A 16,376-nucleotide genomic window follows, 5' to 3' on the forward strand; every position below is an offset into this window, starting at 1 on the left:
GGCGGCGGCGGAGGACGGGGGCCCCTTGCGCGAGCGCGGGCAGGCGGCCCCGGAGAACCGCGGGCGCAGCCGCGGGCCAGCCAGGGCGCACTGGCCGCCGGTACGCTGGTAAGATGCCCTTTCAACTCGCGCCCCAGCGGGAGGGAAGAAGGCGGCCCCGGGCCCACGCCCCCCAGCTCTTGAACTCTGGCCCTTCGGACCAGGACTCCCTACTCCTGCTGGCTCCACGTCTCCTGTTTCACCTGGAAGCCCGGGGTGGGGGTCTCTGCCAAGCCTCCGGGGCCGTCGGCTGCCCCATCCGGAGTCTGAGGAGTGCCCCCTTGGGGCCTGGGGAAGTTATCTCCGGAGGAGGTGCTTTGGGGTTACCGGAGCCTCGCCGGGTTCCTGTCTCCTGCTACTCTTGTTGGGTGCCCTGACTTGCTTTGTGCATATGGGTGCTGGTGCCTCGCTCCCGCCTAAGTGCGTAGATCGCGGCCGGGATCCTCAGCCGATGGTCAGGGGTAGTTCTGGCAGCACCTTTGTCGAGTTGGGTCAGACAACTCAGCTCTGTCTCCCTGCCTCCTCGTCGTCTTTGCTCTGCCTCGAAGGGGTTCTGGGGGCAGGCGGTGTCCCAAGTCCCCAAACATGTCCCTGAATCAGACTCACTCGTGGGTGCTCTGTCTTACTTTGGGTTTCTGGGCTGCTGTTGTCCCTTGACGTGTCCCTGTCTCCTATCTCCTGTCTCTGGGTGGCTAACCTTGCTGTCTAACGTCCCTTTTCTGACTGCACCATGTCCTGCTCTCTAATCTCAGAGCACGGACCTTTCTCCGACCTGGTTGCCTCTGTCTCTGTGTGTGTGTGGCCGGTTCCCATCACCAGCCGTGTGTCTAACCACACTGCCAGGACTTTTGTGGGTTTTCTGTGCTCTTCTGGGGTGTGAACAATCAAGGCTCTGAAACTGTTCCTTCCGCACATCTTGAGCTGTCTGGGTGACTGAGTGGGAACTGACATGGCTTCATCCCCAGCGCCCAAATTCTTTGAGAATGTCTTCCACACCTTCTCCAGGCTGCCTTGCTAGGGAGGTCAGAGTCCCACTCTGCGCCAGGGTCTCAGCTCCCCATGGCCATGAGGGTCTGTCTTCAGCCATAGTGATGTCTGGTGTCTGAGTCTGCGACTTTCTCCTGCCGCTTGCCTGCAGAGATTCTCCTAGTCCTTGGGGGAGAGTAGACACCAAGGAGGGTCGTTTCAGAATCTTTGTGGACTAGATGCATATCGCTATCACTGGTCGCTTTGGGAGCCCTCACTGCAGGCTGCCTTCGGGCTTTCTCATCTGCTAAACTTCTTCGGTGTCACTGTAGATCCTCTTTGTGCTTGTGGGCTGAGGCAGCCCCAAGACGTGATGTGATGGCATTTCACGCTGCTGCCTGCTCTGTGTAGGTAGCAGGGAGAGGTGTTTCCCTCCTTTGTGGAGAGGAGGGTGGAGTGGGATTCCTCATGGAGAACCAGAACATGCCCAGCGTCCTTCTTTACAGCCAAGGGCACTCTGAGATCCTGCCTCTGAACTCCTGGAGCTGCTGGTGATGTGTTCAGGCAGAAATGCAATTCAAAGTTCTTTTTGGATCCAGAGCTCGACTGGGAGGTGGGGTGGGGGAAGGGGTTTGGGAGCATGTACTGCTGGCTGGTCCAGTGTGGGAACATGCAGTGTAGGTGAGGAGGGCGTGGGGTTTACTATATTCTTTGCATCTGGGGTTCACATGGGTGGCACAAGATGCCTCTGGGTGAAAATCCCACCTGTTGAAACAAGTGGAGAGGAGGGTGGCTGGGCTGCCCGATTTCTCCAAAGTCCCTGCGCATTCCGTCCACACGCCCTCTTCGTGGGTTCAGTTCAGCGTCTTCTTCTCTCACCTTGCAGCTCAGCCAGAGAGGTTTGCAATTGGAAGTGGGTGGGGAGCAAGCGATTTTCCTTTCTGATGCATTTTGGAATTCCAGTTTCAGCTGCAGAGTTGCTTTGGTTTTCTGAAACTCTGCTTCTTCTCCAGGTTCAATTACTAGCCCCCTACTCACATATCTAATGTTCCAATTTCTTTACCTTCTGATAGAGACATAATTTTTTTTTTCTTTCCTCTTCCTTTCGTAGTTCTCTACCATGCTGTTAGCTGTTGTCTCTCCTGGATCTACATTTTATTTTATTTACTGACCTCTCCTCTCTTTCCCCTCCAGCTGCTGCTTTATGCCACCCCCTTGGCCTCCCTCACATCAACCCCTATAGATGCCGAAATCACAACACAGACATGCTGGGTGGAGCCAGTCTCTTCTCTTAGCTGTGCCCACCCAGCCCCTGCCCTTCCCTGGAGCTCAAGGAGACCAGAAGGGGGCAGGCTGTTCCCAAAGTCTGTTAGAGCCGGAGCTTGGGTTGCAGGCAAGGAAAGGACCCGATAGTTTCGCAAGCCACAGAGGCCCTTGCAATGTGTCGTTTTTTTCCCACACCCTGCCAGAGCTGCTGGTGTGAAGCTTTGGAAGCAGATTCGGAAGTGGGACGTAAAAAAAGAACACCAAAAAACCAAAATCCTGTGATTTTCCAGATGGCTCTTGTAGAGAGCTGGGGAGGCATATGCTTGAGAGTGATGCTTCATCTCCCTGCTCTGTTGCCAGTGGTGGTGGTGGTGGTGGTGGTGGGGTTTGTGGTATTTGCATACAGAGGGCATCCACACCAGCCTACTGGTGGTGGGTGTGTCTCAGAGTGTCAGGCAGAACTCAGAAACCGAAACACAGTCCTTGCGCAAGCATTGTTATAGAGCATTTTCAAAGTGCCTCCTTATATAAGCCCACTTTTCCAGAGCTTCTGCGCACCCCCATTTTATGTTTGGGGAGCTGCATTTTTAGTCGACCAACCTGATTGTATTGTTGGTGCATTTAGGAAGCCAGGAAGAAGCACCCAGCTTCCCAAGCAGACCAAGTCCGGGAAGGTGGTCGCAAGATGGGCATTTCTGTCAAAGATGCACAAGGTCCCCTTTGCCTCTTTCCTCAGCCACTTGCAAGCTCTTAAATATGGGGATTGTTGGGTGGATGGCAGCTGAGTTTGATGGAGGTAACACTGATTCCTCCATTGGGTCTGCAGTAAGCTGTGAGTTTTACTGTCGTCTCAAAATTTGAAAAACAGACAGGCTCTCTTATAAAGGCAGGGAAAACATTTGGGGGTGGTAGTGAAAAAGATCACACTGTGGGTTCTGAGTGGATTCTGGAGAAAGAATGAACGAGAGCAGTCTGAGTTAATGTAAAGAATGTTTATTTTCTTTCCCTTTATCTTGCTCTTGAAGTCCTTGCATTTATTGGTCGTGCCCTTTGATTAACTGTTCCTCCGTAAGTTTCATTTAAGAAACTTAATTTTTTATTGCCCTTCATCCTCCTCTCCCTTAAAGCAGACTGGAGTTTCTGTATTGTCTGACCCCTTTAAAATGTTGATTTTCTGGCAGAAATTCCTCATGCTTCACATTACTCAGATAACTCAGGACTTTCTCAGACATCAGCAGTGACTTTGAAAAATCAGCTCACTGTATCCAGATCGCCTCTGGTTCTAACAGCTTCAGAGACATAGCTACCTAAATGTTTTGAGACCAGAGGGAACAGAGGGTATTTTATTGATGGTTCTTTTTTTTTTTTTTTTTCACACTCTCAGTGGAGTTTTATTTTGTTTGAGCAATACATTGCACTTTGTATACAGAAAGAAATATGCATCGTCGAACAATATTTATCTTAATGCAAATATTGCCATCTGCTTAATCATATGCTGGAAAATGTTAGATAAAATACATAAATAAAAGTAGAAGCTATTATATACATAGGTATATAAGTATATGCAAATATAAGCGTAATTATATGTATATATACATATATATGGATCCCTGGTGGCGCAGTGATTAGGAGCTCGGCTGCTAACCAAAAGGTTGGCAGTTTCAAATCCACCAGCTGCTCCTTGGAAACCCTATGGGGCAGTTCTGCTCTGTCTTGTAGGGTTGCTATGAGTCAGAATCGACTTGATGACCATGGGTTTGGTTTTGTTTTTTATACACATATAGAGGTATATATCTATATAGACATATATGTATAACAATAATAATTATAGGTAGATATAGTTAGACAGTAGATACATAGATATAGACAGGTAGATAATTACCTTCCTTCCAGTCTTCTCATACTTTGCACGTTCACGTGAGTGTATCAGTTCTCCTTTGTATCTTCCAGAAGGCTGAGTGGCAAAATGCTGCTATTATGCAGATAGGGAGCTGAAGTGAAAGTTCACATGTAGTGAGGATTGTCCAAGCTTTGATCTGTGGTGTTAATTGTAAAGGAAATTTGGTGTCTTGAGCTAGAGCAGACTTGATGTGTGTGTATGTGTGTATTTCCCAGAAAACAAAAATGTCCTTAAGGGCATCTCTGTAGTAAGGGCCCACACGCTCACCCAGAGCTATTTATGGTCAGTAGGGATGTAAATCAACATGCAGAAAGAAGACTAAAATGCACAGCTATTGGACTGCATGGGGTGAGAGGACTGAACGGGGCTGGGTTTTTTGCTTAATGTTATCCTAAGAGTTGTCATTTCTGTTCTGTCTTCCTTTGTGTCTCTCCGTTTATATCGACCCAAATCTTTGTTTCCAGAAACAAAGAGAAAATTGTTTGGGGAAAATAAACAAAACCCAAGTTCAAAGGAGGGGGGTGTGAGAACAGGAGAAAAAGTCACGAGAAATGTATGCCAGACCCTGGCACAAACAAAAGAGAACTCCCTGAAGTATCCTTGGCTCGGATATACCTGGGTTCGAATCCAGCTTTGCTCCTGACCGTCTCCATAATCTTGGGCGGGTTCCTTTAACTTTCTGCATCTGTAAATTTGTCCACAGTATGCGGTTGTGTGAGCATGAAATGTAATAATGCGTGTGAACCGATTTTGGGCCTAGCATATAATAAACTCTCAAATGTGAGCTTTTGTTCCTAAAAAGAAATTCTTGGTCTGTTTGAAAATAACCAATTTTTTGCAATTATTCATTTTCCCACACAAAGTAGGGTTTGAGGGCCATCCAGGGCAGCCAGATGAATCCAGCTCCTTCTGTGTGTGCCTGTCTTGGAGCCGGATGGAATGTGGTAGGGGGAGAAGCACCCATATGCATTAAGCACTGGCTGTATGCCAAGCGTCATTTAGGTGTCTTGTATACATTGTATCTGCTTATCGGGGAAAAAAAATTCTGGGAAGACGTGGATGTTACCTAGCTCTTACAAAATTGAAACTAAGGACACCCAGCTAGAAATTGCAGATCTTATGGGTGCAGGTTATATGTGTCAGGAATAATAGTGGCTTTGCAGACATTCCCTCGCTGTGTAATTCAATCCTCCCAACTCTGTGTTAGGACTGTGGCTGTCTCCATTTCACAGATGAGGAAACTGAGGCTCAGGGTGGTGAAGCCACTTGCTAATTATGATCATGAAGCTGGGGAGTAGCAGGGCTGAGGTTCAAACCCAGGTCTGCCCCATTTCAAATGAAGTACAGATTTCTGAACTCCATGTCCATGTGATCCTTTGAAATATCTTAAATGCAGCCGTATGATTCTTGAAAAATCTTTGTGCCACTGTTCTTATTTCTTATTGCAGATTCCTAGAAATCTGTCAACCCCAGAGAAAAAGCAGGTATGCGGTTTTTATTGACTCAGACCCATAAATAATGAGACTAATAAAAGGTAGTACTTACTGCTACTACTACAAAAAATCCATTGCCGTCGAGTCAATTCTTATTGGTAGCGACCCTATAGGACAGAGTGGAAGTGCCCCAAGGTGGGGGCTCCTGGATTTGAACTTTTGGTTAGCAGCCAAGCTCTTAATCATTGCACCGTCAAGGTTGCTGCTAATTTCTATATGGCAGTAACTATGTGCCAGACACTATTTAAAACCCCTTGTATGTATTAACTCATTTAACCCTCCAAGGTATGTACTATTATAATTACAATAGCTAACAGTCATGGTGTTTAATATAACTGGACTCTGTTCTAGGTAACTTATAAATGTTAATTAAATTAACTCTCGTGTTACAGTGAGGAAAACTGAGGCATAGGGAGCTTAAGCAGCTTTCCCAAGGTCCAGTTACAAATGGCAGAGCTGGGATTTGAACCCACACAGTCTGTGCTCTTAACTGTTCTTCTCTGCCACCACCTCCAGTTGCCATTGAGTCTGTTCCGACCCATGGCGACCCCATGTGTTTCAGAGTAGAACTACCCTGTTTTGTTTAGTATCGAGCGCTTAACCATTTGCACCACTCCTCCTACTCTACAACCTCCCTCCGATATGCGTCTTGTGAAGGTCCCAACTCTGGAATCACAGAACTCGCCTAAGGAGACATACAGGTAGTTTAATGAAAATGCCCAGCACCAAGGACAGGATTTTATGGTCCTGGGAAAAGAAAGTACCGCACTGTGGTGAAATATGGAGTGAGCATAAGTAGGAGTAATTGAATGTGAGTGGAGCTGGCAGGAGAAGGAGTTCTGAATTCAGCTGTCTCCTGCCAGGGCAGGAGGGGAAGAGGGTGCTGTGCAAGCTTCCTGGGCCCTGTGCGAAGGGCCTTCATTTGTCCTCATCAAGTTTGCTGCTGTTCCCTCGTTCAGTTAAACTGCTCTGTGGTTCTCTCCGGAGGAGCCCTGGTATTTCTGCAAGAGCCGGGGTAAGGGGGGCCATTGTAGGAGGGGCCGTTGTAGGAGGTATCTTCCCCAACGTGCAGTCCAGATTGTCTCGTGGGTACTTCCTTTCTTCGGCAACAGAAACTACCCGTTGGCCCACAGGTACTCATCACATTGTGCCCGGATCCTTGTAGTTAAGGCTGCTGCCCTCCTCCATCGGAAGCCAGAGACGCTGCAGAGAAGGTGGCAGGGGAGTCATGCTAACCCCTCCAGCACTGCAAGGAGCAGGGACGGAGGGAGTCCCTATTAGCATCTGGGACTGGGAGCCTAGACACCAGGCCACATAGGGGCGGGCTGGGACCCAACAGCATTCATGGGTCTTTTTTCAGCAGAGGATCTGTCCCTTCAGAGCCCTCTGAGGGCAACAAAATGGATCTGTTCTGTCTCAGACCTGGCTTGTCCCAGCCAGGTGACTAGTGGCTTATCTGGACATCTAATCCCGGCCAATGTGTTAGTGGATGCTAATGAGGTAATCGGGACAAATTTCTCCCCCCAGGGAATCCTTTGCTGTAATCTTCGGCCAGGAGGTACATTGCTTAAGCCCAGAGGACTTGAGTTTATGGGGCAGAGAGATTGATGCAAAGGCCCCCTACTCTAAAAGTACAGACATTGTAACTATAATGATGATAATGATGGTGGTGATGATGATTTCTATTTATTAAATGTTTACTTTGTACCATACACTGTGACAAGTGACGAGTACTGTAAAGACATGATCTTATGAGTCCTTAGAACATCCTGTAAGTTAAGGGCTATTCTTTCATTTCTGTTTTACGGATTAAAAAAATAAAAACTATGACAATAAGTTGGATGAAAGTCAAACAGCTGAGAAGGGGCCAAGCTGGGAATTGAACCTGGAGGGTGGCTCTAAAGGCTAAGTTCTTGGTCTCTACCCAGTTTGGAGTCAGGGAGTCCCTTGTCTCTCGCCCCTCCTGTATTCCTTACTTCCCACTCTTCCTCTTTCTCTCATCCATCTGTCCATCCATCCATCCATCCTTGCATCCATCCATGTTTTCCTGTGTGCATGTAGGCATCCATGCATCCATCCTTCCATCCATGCATCCATCCTTCCATCCATCCATCTGCCCGTCCGTCCATCTGTCCATCCATGTTTACGTGCATGTATGCATCTGTTCATTCATCCTTCCATCCATCCTTCCAACCATGTATCCGTCCATCCTTCCATCTGTCCTTCTCACCAACCATCCATCTATGCATGAAAGGTGCACGTAGGCATCTATTCATCCATCCATTGTTCCACCCTTCCTTCCTTCCTTCCATTCATCTGTCCTTCTTTCCTTCCATCTTTCCATCCTTCCAACCAGCCACCAATCCAGTAGTTAGAGCATGCCAGGTGCTGTGCCCAGCACTGGGATACCCTGGTGAACAGGACACTGTGCTCCTGCCCCCTTGGAGGAGCCAGTCTAGAGGCTGAGTGTTAGGGCTTCTGCTGATAAATGACATATCAACAGAGATGTTCCTCTCACACCCTAACCCGCTCACTGCTATTGCCCTGTCCCCATGGTGGCCTCTTGGACACAGAGGAGGGTGTCCTCTGGACATGCGGGGGTGTCCTCACTTCTCTTGCTGCCCCATGACTGTTGTACATCAGAGCTGGACCTCTGCATTCATGTGGTCCAAGCTCTTCATCTTAGAGCTGAAGGAGGAGCCCAGAGCATTGACTGCCTGAGGTTTGCCAGGGGAGCAGGTGGTCGGATGCTGTGGGGCCGGGAGGCACGTGTGTCCTGTTTAGGTTGCTCTAACATCAGGCCACCTGGGTTCATAGCCTGGCTCTGCTGCTTATATCTGTGAGACCTGGGCACCTTACGTCACCCCACAGAGCCTCAGTTTGCCCTCTGACACACGGGCATGAAGGCACCTGTGTTGAAGGGCCCAGTGAGGAGGCTGAGCTCTGGCCTGTGGTCGGTGCCCCTCTCTTCCTCCCTGACGCAGCCACATCATGGGAGACGTTTCCACGAGAGGCTCTCAAGTCCACGGTCCACGGGTGGGTTTTAGGTGACCCAAGCAGTGTGTTAAAATAAAAAGGCATCAAAATTTAAAGATTAGCCTGTGTTACAAGACAATGTGGATTTTTGCGATTCCTGTTAAAATTCACAAGATCTGGGAGCAAGCATTGTGCCCTCATTTCTAGCTGAGCTGAGGAGCGGCTGCACCCACTCCCAAACGGGTCATGAGGGTTCCCAGGAGCTCCCCAGGATCGTTCCCTCCACCTGTGATACCTGGCGATACCTGCCCCTTGAGGCTGTTGGATTTGCAGCCCTGTGTAGAAGATCTCCATGCTCACTGTGAAGAGCTAAAAATAAATTTCTGTGGTCACCTTTCAATTACCCCATGTGGCTTATTCACAGCACTTATTTACCTTTACTGCTTTTGGCTTCCCCTGGGCCTGATGGAGGTTTCCTTCCCTCCTTAGCTGTTGGTTTGTACCCCAAAACATGCAAATTCTTATAAACATTAGGCCCGTGCAAAGGCACTGGTCCTCGGCAGAAATAGAATCATGCCTTCTACAATTTGACAAACTAGTTTCCCCTTGCATGAGGTGGCTGTCTGAATTTTGAATCATCTACCTTCTCTTTTCTTCTCTCTCCACGACCTTGCACCTCAATAACCTAAGTTGGGAGCTGTCAGAGATGGCAGGCAGGGGGAAGCGTGGAAAATTCCGGAGCACCTGGGCTCAGGGCCTGATGCTGTCATGGACAGACGTCTCTTTGAGTTGTTGGTGCTTCTGTCAGGTGATGCCAGTAATACTAAGCCCCCCTCCTTCGCTGGGTTGTGAAGATCAGACGCGATAAAGAGATGACACAGCGCTTTGAAGATCAGAAAGTCCCAAATGAACGTAAGACAAGCTTCCTGTCTTAGAGCAGATGAATGTGGGAGTGTTCCAGCTAGTCACTGCACCCCTCCTCACGTCACCTCCGTCATCCTTGGGGAGCAAGGAGTAAAATCCCATAGAGATTTCCCATGCACTCATCTGTCTGCCTATTGGTTCAACACACACTGGTTGCTCTAGGGCCTGTGTGTGTCGTACACTTTGCCAAGTACTGGGGAAAGAGGGGAAACTCTGGTGGTGTAGTGGTTAAGTGCTACTGCTGCTAACCAAAAGGTCAGCAGTTCAAATCCACCAGCCACTCCTTGGAAACTGTATGGGGCAGTTCTGCTCTGTCCTGTAGGGTTGCTATGAGTCGGAATCAACTTGACGGCAACGGGTTTGGTTTTTTTGGTTTGGGGAAAGAGGGGCCAATAAGAGAGATACGTCCCTGTTCTCATGGAGTTTATGGTCTGGGACAAGATGATCACTAAACAAAAGCAAACCATAAAATTAAAAAAAAAAAATCATTGCTACAAGGGCAGCGAAGGAAGTAATAGTGGGACGGAGAGAAACTAAAAGGCTACGGATGAGGATTTATTTTGGATGGGGTGGTTTCTGTAGGCCTTTTGCTAGGGTAGTTCCAACCCCAGAATTTCTTTCTTTTTTTTAAATTTTATTTATTTTGTTGTTGTTGCTGAGAGAGTATGCACAGCAAAAATACACACCAAGTGAACAGTTCCTCCATGTACAATTCAGTGACGGTGATTACATTCTTTACGTTGTGCAACCATTCTCACCCTCCTTTTCTGAGTTGTTCCTTCCCCATTAACATAAACTCACTGCCCCCTAAGGTTCCTGTCTGACCTTTCGTGTGGCTGTTGTCAGTTTGATCCCATGCAAATAGTTCTTGAACGGGCATAATGTTCAAGGCAGACATTTCCCTAGCATGGTGTGCACAGCACTCATGATACAGTGGTTGAAGGTGGTACATAGGTGAGCAACCTTCAGTGTGACGGACTTTTAAAGAGTTTCCATGCACATCTGTACAACATCTTGAATTTTGCATATTTTCCTTTGCCTTTTTTTTTTTTTTTTTTTTTTACATCAAAGTGTTCAGTACATTCTTCCATTGAGTTAACTCTGACTCCTGATGACCCCATGTGTGTCAGAGTAGAACTGTGCTCCGTGGGGTTTTCAGTGGCTGATTTTTCAGAAGTAAATTGCCAGGCCTTTCTTCTGAGGCATCTCTGGGTAGACTTGAACCTCCAACCTTAGAGTTAGTAGCTGAGCGTGTTAATCATTTGTACCACCCAGGGACTCCACTATACATAGAAGAGTACATTATCCTAAATGTACAGCTTGATGAGTTTTCACAAACTGACCACATCTATGTAACCCACAACTGAGATCAAGAAACAGCATCATCAACACCCCAGACCCCCACCCCACCCTGCTCCTTGAATGAACTTTTTTTTTTTAATTATAATAGCTGTTTGTTTCTTTAAATGTGTTCAGGGAAAATATATAAATATAACCAGCCAATCAAAATGACAACTTCGAGGCTCTTATTGCTTAAACCAGTGGCTGTCGAGTTGATTCTAACTCATGGCGACCCCGTGTGTCAGAGTAGAACTTTGCTCCATAGAATTTTCAAGGCTGTGATCTTTCGGAAATAGATCGACAGGCCTTTCTTCAGAGGTATCCCTGGGTGGACTGGAACCTCCAACCTTCCGGTTTTCAGCCCAGCGTGTTAACCGTTTGCATGACATGCAAGTAGAGTGGCATTTAAGTAAATAGAAGTTAGTTAACGTGATGAAAACACATAACTAATATACCAAACACTAATCCTAATCCTGACACTGACTTGGGTGACAAATATGACCACCAGGAAGGTGCTGGAATGACCACGTTTTGGTAAATGCTGGCATAACCAGTTTGAAGATCCTCTGCCTCCCTGGTAAATAGCTGTGCTGTTTGTTCTGAAGTTAAAATGGAAAGGATTTACATTAGACATTAGGGGGAACTGGCATCAGATACCTGCAGTACTGTGCTGTGTGTCCATGTAAGTCAGAGTCCCCATTGTAGGCCCTTTCTGTTGTTGCATTGTTCCTGTAGCTATGGAAAGTGCCCCCAAGGACTCCCCAAGCCAGTCTTCTGTGACTTGGGTCTGGGCCCTGCATGTCTGGATTCACACTGCCTGTTCTGCTCATGTCGAGTGTTTGCACTCTAGTCCCCCCATGTCTTGGACATGAAGTTAGCCATGATGAATGTGTCCCCAAATTGGTCCATAATGACTCCATTAACTTAACCCTGAACCAAGACTCTCCTATTCAGGACCAGGATAACAGAACCGCAGTACAGCTTTCCCAGCAATTCAAGAGGGCAGAGGAGACTGCTAATTATTTTATAACGAGCAAGGGGAGAAACAATAAAAGCAGGGCCCAAGGACAGCTTGCTAATTTCGCAAAGTCTTTGCACTCAACCAGACTCACGTTACTAAAATAAATGTTTTTGATAATGGAGAGCTAATGTATGCATTATTTAAGGATACTATTGAAACCAGATTAGATGGATCAGATAATATAGGGGTTCCTTCATTAAACATCATTTCTTTGGGGACCAGGGAAAGTTGTTCTTTTTCTTTCTCGTTTCCTTGTGAAATGGAGCTTTATTAATTAGAGATGTAATGGGAAATCTTTTTTTTTTTTTTTTTTTGGTAGTTGTTGTTTTCCAGGCTAGTGGCTGTTTTCTGTTTATTTTTTAATGTAGGACCATGCTTTGCAGATGTTCTCTTTGAAATAAAAGCCTATTCATTGTCTCTCTATTTTATCCCCAGCTCGGAAGGGGCAGCTGTTACAAAAGACACAAACAGAGAACCCCATTTGCTTGTCATCAAGCGTTACAGATAATTCCATTTCCAGGGTAAAAGGCCCTCATTACCTGCTTTTCCTTGTCATCCTATTGAGGGATAGTTTTTGCATTGTGACATCTGACTCCCGCTTGTTTCAAAGGTGAGGGGATGACAGAGAACAGGGTGGAGATGACCTAACAGAGAGCTTTCAGGAAAAAAAACTGGGTGGCTTGCAAATGGGATGGGTCTGACTATTACATCATTAGGTTGAGAGGCTGATGGCTGTTTTGACTTTCCTTTGGGGAAAAAAAAAAAAAAAAAAGAAATTGGGGGAGGAGGAACCAACACTGTACTGAACTGAGCAGGCAGATATAACCTTGCACAAAAGCGGGCACTGGGAAATACTGGAGGGAATATGTAAACCTGGCTCTCGTGGGCCTGGTCTGGGCACACCAACCAGTTGGTGTGGAGGCAGTTCCAACTCATGGCGACCCTGTGTGTTTCACAGTAGAAGTGCCCTCCATAGGATTTTCAAGGCTGTGACCTTTTGGGAGCAGATTGCCAGACCTTTCTTCTGAGGCACCTCTAAGTGGATTTGAACCACTGATATTTTGGTTAGTAGTCAGGTGCTTAACCATTTGCGCCACCCAGGGACTCTGGGCCTGGGCTACAGATGGAATAATGGCCAGCACAGAGTTTGCTTTTTACTTTCTTTTTTTTTTTATTATTTTAATCAGTAGTCAATGTTTTAAAATTTCTGATTTAAAATAAAAACCTAATTTGGAGTTTTTATTAAAATATTTGAAATTCTGGCTTTTATTTTATTCCCAAAGAGGTAAGAATTAGAGAGGGAGGGCTGTGGCTACCCCTCTGCATAGTATTTCTGTTCTCCAGTTTGCCAGGCACCCTCCAGTCCCCTTTGCTTATTTGTGTTACCTGAAAGACCATTATTGGAATTCAGGTTTACAGCTCTCAAGGTAATAATCATAATAACCACCACCAGTTGCCGTCATGTTGATTCCCACTCATGGTGACCCCTGTGTGTCAGAATAGAACTGTGCTCCATGGGGCTTTCAGTGGCTGATTTTTTCAGAAGTATATCACCAGGGCTTTCTTCCAAGGTAACTCTGAGTGGACTAGAACCTCCAACCTTTCGGTTAACAGCTTAGTGCATTAACCATTTGCACCACCCAGGGACACCCATCATAATATTTATCGAATGCTTATTCTATTCCAGGCACTGTGCTAAGCACCTTTTTATGGATTATCTAATTTAATCATTACAACAACTATATGAGGTGGCTCCTGGATATTATTCCTTTTTTTTTTTTTAAATTGTGCTTTGAGTGAAAGTTTACAGTTCAAGTAGTTTCTCATACAAAAATTTATCCACACGTTGTTATGTGACCCTAGTGGCTCTCTGTATAATGTGACAGCACACTCCTCCTTTCCACCCCGGATTTCCCGTGTCCATTCAACCAGCTCCTGTCCCTTTTTGCCCTCTCATCTTGCCTACAGACAGGAGCTACCCATTTAGTCTCATGTATCTACTTGAGCTAAGAAGCACTCTATTCATGAGTATCATTTTATATCTCATAGTCCAGTCTAATCTTTGTCTGAAGAGTTGGCCTCGGGAATGGTTTTGGTTCTGGGCTAACAGAAAGTCCGGGGACCATGGTCCGGGTCACTCCAGTCTCAGTCAGACCATTAAGTCTGGTCTTTTTACTAGAATTTGAGTTCTGCACCCCAATTTTCTCCGGCTCCGTCAGGAACTCTCTGTTGTATTCCCTGTCAGGGAGGTCACTGGTGGTAGCCAGGCGCCGTCTAGTTCTTCTGGTCTCAGGCTGATGGAGTCTCTGGTTTATGTGCCCTTTTCTGTTTCTTGGGCTAGTATTTTCCTTGTGTCTTTGGTGTTCTTCATTCTTTGCTCCAGGTGGGTTGGGACCAGTTGATACATCTTAGATGGCCATTGCTAGCTTTTAAGACCCTAGATCGCCACTCACCAAAATGGGATGCAGAACATTTTCTTAATAAACTTTGTTATGTCAGTTGACCTAGATGTCGCCTGAAAGCATGGTTCCCAGACCTCCGCCCCGGCTACTCTGTCCCTTGAAGTGTTTGATTGTATTCAGGAAACTAATTCTTAGCTTTGGGTTAGTCCAGTTGCAGTGACTTCCCCTGTACTGTGTGTTGTCCTGCCCTTCACCTAAGATAATTCTTATCTCCTATCTAGTTAGTCAATACCCCTCTCCCTCCCTCCCCACCCTTGAATCATCAAAGAATGTTTCCTTCTGTGTTTAAACCATTTCTTGAGTCCTTGTAATAGTGGTCTCATCCAATATTTGTCCTTTTGGGACTGACTAATTTCACTCAGCATATTGCCTTCCAGATTCATCCATGTTATGAGATGTTACGCAGATTCATCATTGTTCTTTATCGTTGCGTAGTATTCCATTGTGTGAATATACCCTAATTTGTTTATGCATTTGTCCGTTGATGGGCACCTAGGTTGTTTCCATGTTTTTGCTATTGTGAACAGTGCCGCAGTGAACATGGGTGTGCATATGTCTATTCGTGTGATGACTCTTATTTCTCTAGGATATATTCCAAGGAGTAGTATTGCTGGATCCTATGGTACTTCTATTTCTAGGTTTTTGAGGAAGCGCCAGATCAATTCCCAAAGTGGTTGTCCATTTTACATTGCCACCAGCAGTAAGTAAGTGTTCTTCACAGCCTCTCCAACATTTATTATTTTGTGTTTTTTGGATTAATGCTAGCCTTGTTGGGGTAAGATAACGTCTCATTGTAGTTTTGATTTGCATTTCTCTAATGGCTAATGATCGTGAACATTTCCTCATGTATCTGTTAGCCGCCTGGATGTCTTCTTTGGTGAAGTGTCCGTTCATATCCTTTACTCATTTTTTAATTGGGTTGTCTTTTTGTTGTGGAGGTTTTGCAGTATCTTGTAGATTTTAGACATTAGATGCTGATTGGGTTTGTGGTAGCTAATTTTTTTTTCCCAGCCTGTAGGTTGTCTTTTTATTCTTCTGGTGAAGTCTTTTGATGAGCGTAAGTGTTTGATTTTTAGGAGCTCCCATTTACATAGTTTCTCTTCTGGTGTTTCTGCATTGTTAGTAATGTTTTGTATTCTGTTTATGCCATGTATTAGGGCTCCTAGTGTTGTCTCTATTTTTTCTTCCATGATCTTTATCATTTTAGATTTTATATTTAGGTCTTTGATCCATTTTGAGTTAGTTTTTGTGCATGAAGTGAGGTAAGGGTCTTGTTTCATTTTTTTGCACATGGATATCTAGTTATGCCAGCACCATTTGTTAAAGAGACTGTCTTTTCCCCAGTTAACGGACTTTGGGCCTTTGTCAAATGTCAGCGGCTTATAGGTAGATGAATTTACGTCTGGATTCTCAGTTCTGTTCCATTGGTCTCTGTATCTGTTGTTGTACCAGTACCAGGCTATTCTGACTACCGTGGCGGTATACTAGGTTCTAAAATCAGATAGTGTGAGGCCTCCCACTTTGTTCGTCTTCAGTAATGTTTTACTTATCCGGGACCTCTTCCCTTTCCCTATGAAGTTGGTGATTTGTTTCTCCATCTCCTTAAAAAATGCCACTGGAATTTGGATCTGGATTGCATTGTATCTATAGATCGCTTTGGGTAGAATTGACATTTTCACAATGTTGAGTCTTCCTATCCATGAGCAAGGTATGTTTTCCCACTTATGTAGGTCTCCTTTGGTTTCTTGCAGTAGTGTCTTGTAGTTTTCATTGTATAGAAGTTTTACATCTCTGGTTAGATTTCTTCCTAAGTGTTTTATCTTCTTGGGGGCTATTGTAAATGGTATTGATTTGGTGATTTCCTCTTCGAAGTTCTCTTTGTTGATGTAGAGGAATCCAACTGATTTTTGTGTGTTTATCTTGTATCCTGAAACTTTGCTGAAACCTTCTATTAGTTCCAGTAGTTTTCTTGTGGATTCTTTGGGGTT

General features: G+C 45.7%; 1 protein-coding gene across 1 annotated transcript in view; it reads left to right on the plus strand.

Annotated features, from left to right (window-relative positions):
- XYLT1 (xylosyltransferase 1) overlaps positions 1-16,376 on the plus strand; it is a gene marked incomplete at its 5' end in the record, with an annotated part of 369,697 nt that continues 353,321 nt past the window's right edge. Inside the window, one exon of the mRNA XM_023728323.1 lies at positions 1-108. Within this exon, the coding sequence (XP_023584091.1) occupies positions 1-108 (108 nt within the window). The remainder of the gene's footprint in view (positions 109-16,376) is intronic.

Source organism: Trichechus manatus, unplaced genomic scaffold, assembly GCF_000243295.1.
Source record: "Trichechus manatus latirostris isolate Lorelei unplaced genomic scaffold, TriManLat1.0 scaffold00024, whole genome shotgun sequence".
In the NCBI taxonomy this organism is placed as follows: domain Eukaryota; kingdom Metazoa; phylum Chordata; class Mammalia; order Sirenia; family Trichechidae; genus Trichechus; species Trichechus manatus.